This window comes from Gavialis gangeticus, unplaced genomic scaffold (assembly GCF_001723915.1).
Source record: "Gavialis gangeticus isolate Ggan-Ray unplaced genomic scaffold, GavGan_comp1, whole genome shotgun sequence".
Lineage (NCBI taxonomy): Eukaryota > Metazoa > Chordata > Crocodylia > Gavialidae > Gavialis > Gavialis gangeticus.
Genome location: NW_017728994.1, coordinates 23,832,810 through 23,840,812, shown reverse-complemented (window position 1 = coordinate 23,840,812; position 8,003 = coordinate 23,832,810). Strand labels below are relative to the sequence as shown.

At 43.1% G+C, this 8,003-nt stretch overlaps 1 protein-coding gene across 1 annotated transcript in view; it reads right to left on the bottom strand.

Annotated features, from left to right (window-relative positions):
- Positions 1–3,116: 3,116 nt before the first annotated feature.
- The window catches only part of LOC109287138 (dual specificity protein phosphatase 13-like), a 27,703-nt gene continuing 22,816 nt past the window's right edge, over positions 3,117–8,003 (bottom strand). The window contains exon 4 of the mRNA XM_019502101.1: positions 3,117–3,557. Within this exon, the coding sequence (XP_019357646.1) occupies positions 3,337–3,557 (221 nt within the window). The 3' untranslated portion in view covers positions 3,117–3,336. The remainder of the gene's footprint in view (positions 3,558–8,003) is intronic.

Below are 8,003 nucleotides of genomic sequence, written 5' to 3'. Positions count from 1 at the left end.
GCCCTGACTCCAAAAGGGTTGAGAGCCAGCTATGTAAACATACTCTAGGAAGTCAGATAATTGCTTATGACAGTCCTCTTCCGGCACCTTCCATCCCAGGCCATGACTAACATTAAACTTAGTGCCCAACGTAAGTGCCTCATGCACAGTGTGTCACTTGTGTGGCCTTCTTCATAAACCAAATGCAGTGCACCTGTGTCCATATAGCACTGTGAATGGACCAGTTAGTACAGGGGTTGGCTAATTGGTGCATCTGGACTGGCACTAAAATGCAGCTCTGTTGCTTCTGCTTTAGGAGGGAGAACAGTACAGTGTGCTTTAGGGCACTGCTGCCAGACTTGGCACTTCACATGTCAACATGACCCTGTAAACTCAAGGAGCTTTGCAGACATAAACTTCGCTTCACAGGGCTGTGTTAAGTCTATATTATCCTCACCCCCTAGTTCTATCCTTGCTGCTGAGCCTTGCAGTTCATATGGGTTAGGGTGTCATGTTGCTCTTGTGAAATGTACCACCCATGCTGCACTGCTGCATGCTGATGAATATGAGCTTTTGTAGAGAGTTCATCACAACTTCAATGGCCAAGGAACATAGTCATGTTTCCTTTTGTCATAGTATTGGCTGGGCCATGGTGGAGTTTCCTGCGGCCCATGTCAGTGATCTGTGGATCATTGGTGGTTTGATTTTAAATTCTATTCTGCTTCCAGATACAACATTTGTTAGGGGTTATGACTCCGGTGACTGATTTGATGCATTTAACCTTTGGACTTGTATGTATCTTATGTCCACTGTGCTTTGCTGGGATTGCACAGAAATGCTACACCAGACTGCAGTGCCCAAAGCAACTTAAAGTGAGTTCAGTACTCAGGAAATGGGTAGACCGTGAAGGAGATACTCCACAGAACAGGTGGCCAGTAACGGTGCTAGAATCCCCCATGCAGAAAAATCCATGCCCTCTTCACTATGGCTGCCTTGTAAGAGCTGCGCAGCCCAGTTTCAGGCTGTTGTAATGTAACTGATTTTAACTTTCACTTTTCTACTGACCACCTAGTCCATGTGCATGTTCCCTGGAAATTCCTGATAGACTGGGTCTCTCTTTCTGGTTTCCTCCATGAAGAGCAGAGACCCAGGAGCTCTGGCAATGACAGCTGCCTGTGAGGATTTGATTCTGTAGCATCACTAGGAAAGGTTCATTAATGCTTCACAAAGGAAAACATCACTGGGATTTATCTACAGACCCTGTAGGGAAATCTTATTTCCATATTTTTTGACAAACACATAGGAAGTATGCTATGCTAAGTAACAAACATTAAAGGAGGAGGGTAAAAGAAATTCAATTTAAGGCAAGTGTATACTCAGTTACTCCTACTCAGAATCCGTAGTGCTATAAATACAAGCTGCAAGGTGCTTTCAGAACTGTAGTTCTTTAAGACCTCTCAAGGGAAAACATCATACCAAATTAATCTGCCATCAAGTGGAAATACTATATCATTTGCAGTTGCCAATGTACTGTATGAGCTGTAATTGCACTGCAGCAAATATCTGCTTTGAGTTCTTCATGATATTAAATGTGGCCAATTGGGCATAAAAGAAAAATCAAAATGCAGAGCTGCTGTGTTGGATTTGGTATGAGCATTGCTAGCGTTTGATCTGCTCTGACGAGTCTGGTTTCTAGCTTCCGTACTTATAAAAAGAAAGATGGGGAATGTGATAAGAATGTGGGAGTAAGAACCAGGAGATCTAGGGTCCTTTCCTGGCATTCTTATTAATTTTTATTGCATCTGTGGGCAGCTTATTTTCTCTCTTGTTTCTCCATCTGTGAAACGGGAAGCAAAGCAACAGTTATTAGGCCTGTGTGAAGTGGCTAGTAATCACTTCACGTTCGGATTCGGCTGATTCAGGGGACAGTGATTTGATTCGGTGATTCGAATCACTGTCCCAAATCGATTTGGCTGAATCTGATTCGGCCATTCAGCTGCTGTCAAATCAGCCAAATCTCCAAATCACACAGGTCCCATCCCCTGCCCACTCTCCCAGGCCCAGCAATGGCTGCCCTGCCCACTCCAGCTCCCAGTTCTTTGGGGAAAAAAAGCCCCTACTCACCAGGTGCTGCTGCGCGGGGAGGGGGGGTGATTCCCTGCTGGCCCCCACTGCCCCATGCAGCATGCGGGGGGGTTTGCCATGAGCCCCCCGACTCCCCCCTGCTCCTGCAGAGAAGCAGGCAGGGGATGGGGCCTGGCAGTCCTCTCCCCCCTCCTCCAGCCTCCCCTCTTCCACCCCCTACTTACCAGCATGGAGTCTGGAACCGGCTCCCTGCTACAGCCACTGGGGACTGCCCGAATTGCCAAAGCTCTCTGAATCTTTTCTGAATTGATCTGAAGAGCTTTGACTCAATTTGGACCTTTAATTGGTTCCCTAATTCTATTCGGATTCAGAGAATTGGCCAACAAATTGGTCCAAATCTCCTCTGAATCGAATCAGCACCCAAAGCTTTGCACAGCCCCAACACTTATCTCCGTTGCAGAGGTGTTATGAACCTTCAGTTGCTTGAAGAGTGTAACTACGATTGAAAGACTGAAGAAATGGAAAAGATGACAATTCTGTAATATAACAGCAGAGATTACAATTTTTTTGTGGGCTCTGACTGTTGTGGATTAGTTTCTATTTCATGATTTGAGACCTCTGATATTGACTCATTAGGACCCACTGATCTTTGTAAGGCTGTCAGGGTAGGTGGAGCCCTGACTAACTCATGAGGTCTTGTTGCAGTCCTAATGACTCTTCTAAGGCTAGTAAGTGGAGGGGGATGCCAATGAATGGGTTATATCCTCAGCTGTATAAACTAGTGTAACTCTAATACAACTGCATAGACTTTCATTCACTGTAGAGCTGACACTATACGTGCAGGTTTTAAAAGCAGCTTTTAAGAAACTTGCCCTTTTTCATGCAAACCTGGTCATGTTCTGTTTAGTAAAGTCCTATGGTTTAGATTTTTGGACATTAATTCCCTTCATTTTATTTTTAATTTCACTCATGTGTATATGAAGTCCTTAGCCCAAGCTAGCCATGCATCCTTTAATTTTGAATCAAGACAAAAGTTCCCTGTCTTTGCTTCATGTACCATACGGATTGCCTCTTTATTTCACGTCTTTGAATTGGCAAGCACATTGTCACTTAAATAAACTAGGACCCCTTTTTCTGACGACTTGTGCAATGAAAGTCCCAGACAGAGTTCTCCAAACACAGTATCTTCCAGGTTTATGCATCTTGCAGAGATGCGGTCTTCAGAAGGGCAACCCAGTTCTCTTGTTTGGGAATCTGGAGATGTATCTGTAGCTAAAGCCTGAAGGAGTCTGTTCGTTCTAGCTGTTCTCTCCTTAATCGGATGTCCAGCTCCCGAAGTTGCCTGAGGAAGCCGGAATTGGGGCAGATCGCTCTGTGTTCACGCACAGTCTGAATTGCATCCACAAGGGACAAGCTTTCACAGATCATTAAGAAGGCAAGCACAAGAGTTGCTGATCGGCTGATCCCCATTGCACAGTGAACCAATACTTTGCCTAAAAAAAAATAAAAAAAAATAAAAATTATCAGAGTTGATGATTTTAGCCAGACAGAGCCTAGATGGATAAACACTGATGGAAAACTTACTGCAAGCAGGAGTTATAGATTTGAGTGAGCGGACTAGAAACAGTACCTGTGAAGGAGTGTTCTCAAATGGTTAGGGACTGAAAGACTCCTATTTCTGTTCTGCCCTTGGGGTTTGGGTTGAGTCCTGTGGCTCAGTTATCAACCTGGCGGCACACTCAAGGGATTATTAGGGAGGCACATGAAACTGTACAGAGCCCCCACAGTGCCAAACCCTGTGTAGGGCAGGATGGAAAGTAGCTGCCTCTGGTCTGGTACTTGCCACATTGTGCAGGTAAATGAGGAGTGGTTGAAGGGTATTATTCCTGGTAATGAAGCTAGATTAGCATGCAGGGAAGATGAACTGAATAGGAACCAAATGGGGCAGTGCAACCACATGTTGTCCTTCACGACTCATTACAAAGTACTAGTCCAACCCTTCACTCTTTTCTGTTTCACTTCTCTCACCCAGGGCAAAGGGAGAAATACTTAGCTTGATAAAAACTCACCGAGTTGCAAAATTGAGAGAGTAGAAAGTACGGGTCTCAGTAGTTCATGTTAGTAAAACATTCCATTAACAGGAGTATAGAAGGGGAAGAGGTTATTCCTGCTACTTGAAAAGTTTGATTTCAAAATTTCTAGCAAAAAGGGGACACAAATTAACAAACTACTTCCCCAGTGTTCAGCCAGCTCTATTATTTATCATCCTACAATACTGAGGTCAAGACTTTTCACAGGTAACGACTATCTCATTGACTTCACTGTGAGTGAAAATTTAAGTTATAAAATCTCTTTTTTATGGGGAAAGTAGGCCACACCTGTTGGAATACTTTTTCTTTTATAGCAAGGACTGTCCTGACACATCCAGATCTTCCTTTCTGTGCTTTAAAACTGGATTACTGAATATCTTAAATTTCCCACAGTTCTCAATGTGAAACATGCAAACTATGTGAAGTACAGCATTGTAAATCTCAGGCCTACCCTGGAGAGACCCTCTCTAGGAATAAGAGGACAGATTACTTTCCACATCTGGTCTGAGCTTGATGTCTCTGTCCAGATTGCTAATAAAGCTGGCTGCAAAATGACAATTCCATTTTACAACGGCTTTTAAGATTTCAGCATCTTGTTTCTTTTCTGCAGCACTGGCATGAAAACAAAACCTTTTCTGAGGATTGTTTTGAAAGGGAATTGTCTGGAGATGATTGTAGGCTTGAAAAGTTCAAGTGATCTATCTTTGTCTGTCTGCCTCACATTTTCTTTCTCTGTCTCTCCATCTGTCACTCTATCCCTGGAAGTGAACGGAGTCCACCCCAGACCTGAGAAATACTCACACTGAAAACATTGTCAAAATCATTATGCTGCCTTCGAACATTTCTGCTTGAACAAAAGAGTAGATTTGGACAAAAATATTGAAAAAGTTTGTCTCTGCTATAATCAGTAACAACAGGCCAGTCCTGCTAAGTGTGATCTTTGTTGTCCTCCATTCAGAGTCGAGAGTGCAACTTTATGAGTAGCAGTCAATCATCATACAGATCCTAGCTGAAACCAATGGGGACGGGATGGGAATTTTAAGAAAGCTTGACTCAGACCTACTTATTTCACAAAGGCAACTAATCAGCTTTGGATAACCCTAAAGTTTGGGTCACAGCTGACCAGGGCCAGTTGTGACTGCTTAATTTAGTTATAAATGGGTCTGTATCCAATTGCAGTTAGAGACAGTTGATAAACCATGGGAGGTTTTTCACTATGAATAAAATTTTATACAACTCGTTTGAAATATTGCAGAAAAAGAAAAATGTTCATGAAGACATCTTCATTTTTGACAGAGAAAACTTTAAGCAAATTTCTAGCTAAGCACTCTTTCCCCAGCTTTGTTAGATACAGTTAGAATATATTACAAGTTATATTCAAAAGGCAAGAGGGAACCACTGATCTCAATGGAGCATAAAAAAATCCCATTTTGTCTCTCTTAGGTGGCAGAGTACAAATCTCTCAGTTGTTGCCAACCTCAGAAATGCAGGGATATTAGAAGATGTGCATCCAAGTGTTTTCTCAGGGTGTATATAACTGTTTTGTTTGTGCCTACAGCATCTTAGTTCCTCTATTATCAGGGATCAGGACAAAGCTATTCTTGTTGGTTGATGTCTTCGTAGCCAGCCAAACCCTCCCTGACTGCTGTGCCTGTCTTTCTGCTTGTTAATAACAAGTACTTTTTCCATTGATTTTCATCTCATATCTCATTTCCTTTGTGATGGAGCATTTATTTAAGGAGTTGTAGCAACCATTCCCATTCTGCTTGATGATGATCACATAGTTCATGTCCAGAATGAAAGCGTGGGTGTGTTTTTAAAAGCTGCTTCTGGTCAGCAGGTTTGGTGATGTTTTAATTCTACAATATGTGTGGTGACACAGCCACCTTTCATTATCCTGGTGTGGGAAACCTGAGCTCAGTCCTTAAATATATACATGTCTTCAGCAGAAAGAAAGGGACAAATATAGGCTACCAGGAAGTCACAGAAGCTTAGTTCTGCTGATAATAGATAGGCTTTAGAAAGTGTGTTTGTTTTCAATTTCTTTTATCTTATCTTGCATTTAAAAAAATAAAACAGCTGCTGCTTGTGTTATCACAATTTTTCTTTTCATGTCTAGATTTGGAGAACTAATTTGAACTAAATAATGATTTATTTTTTCCTGCTGATCAGATCTTTGCAGTTATCATGTAACTGATTTTCAAGGAACTATGCAACCATTAGCACTTACGAGATGAAATCTATCCACTATTGAGTTGATAGGTCTCATCTTACTCTTCCCATTTTACAGCTCAGCCTGTACTAACACAACTAAGCTATGATGGAGGGCATGACCAGACAGTTATGTACCCCACTGTAATTTACATTGGTTTTCTACATGGGAGTAAATTGTATCAGGATCAGAAACAGACAGATATGCAGTTAAACCAGGGTAGTTGCACTCGATATGTGGTTAGTATTGTGTTTTGCCACTAAGCAGCAGAATACAGGTAACAGCCTGTTTGCTTCAGCAAATGGCAGCACAGGGATTGATGTGGACAGGTGATGCCTATATTGAGATAATCTATATCATTAGAATTTTATCCCTGTTCATTAAAAAAAATGGAGCCTTTCATAAAAAGTTAAGACATGGTGACCTTGTTTGAAGATCTATCACCACTGTTGAAATGAGGCTAAATTCAATATCAGTTGACAGGTTGAGCTGAGCAGTGCAATCTGATGTCTAAGTGGGAGAGTAGCTTGATGTCTTGCAGGTAACTATCTGTCAGGGCTTTCTGGCCTATGGCAGCTTTCATAGCCTCTGTCCTTCTCTCACAGCAGCCATGTGCTGCTGCTGCATATCCCAGCCTTCACCTGCCTGTAATGACTCTTCTGTGCTCCCCACATGACCTTGAGCTGAGCAGGACAGAGAGGAAGGTGGTTTGGCTGGGATGGACAGAGCTGTGGGGCTGGGATTTGCGGGGGAGGTTGTGCGGAGTGGGGCCAGTGGGGGTTCAGTTGAGGGGTGCTCTGGGGGGGCAGCGTGATATGGGGAACAGTTGGGCTTGGCAGAGGGAGTGGTCAGTAGGGGACCCCTAGCTTGCAGGCAGCACAGTGTAAAACCATTGTTGCGGTCAAGCAGGGTTGCCAACCACCAATTTTTTCCTGAAAATCTGGAACCTTTTTACTGAAACCAAACTTTTTTTCACTATGGTTGGTGTTAAATCCCTAAATTTGAATCCTAGCCCTTCTAACTGCCATCTATAGCCTGGCAAAAGTGTTGTAAAACATACATCAGCAAAAATGTGTCAATAAAAAAAAAGGTTTTTTTGTCAATAAAAAGAGTCAAGATTATCAGTAAAAAATTATCTTGGCAACCCTGGTCTGGAGTCTGACCAGGCAGGTGCCTTTTCATACTTACTCTCTAACTGTATCTAAAGTATAAGTTACTCCTTTTCAGTCACCAGTTTAGTTTTTGAAGACCCTCTAGCAAGACTCTAAACCAGCCATTGATTTGTTCTAGATTAGGGGCAGGCAAAATACTGCCCGCAGACCAGATGCATCCCGCCCGGCCATTCTATCTGGCTTCTGTGGCCCCTAAACAATTTAGAAAATATTTATCTGCTCCTGGCTGCCTGTCAAAGATGACAGAAACCAGTGACAGTAGAACCCAGGGGAAGCCTCAACAGGAACGCAGCATCCCAGCCCCTCCCCATCGCCAGCCATTTCCCTGCTTTCCTGCCCCTGCATTGCTCTGGCACCACATGGCTCCTGGCTGCATTGCCTGACTGGGGAGCATGGGCCGATGCTGGTACCAGAGTGTGTGTGTGTGTGTGTGTGTGTGTGTGTGTGTGTGTGTTATGTGTTATG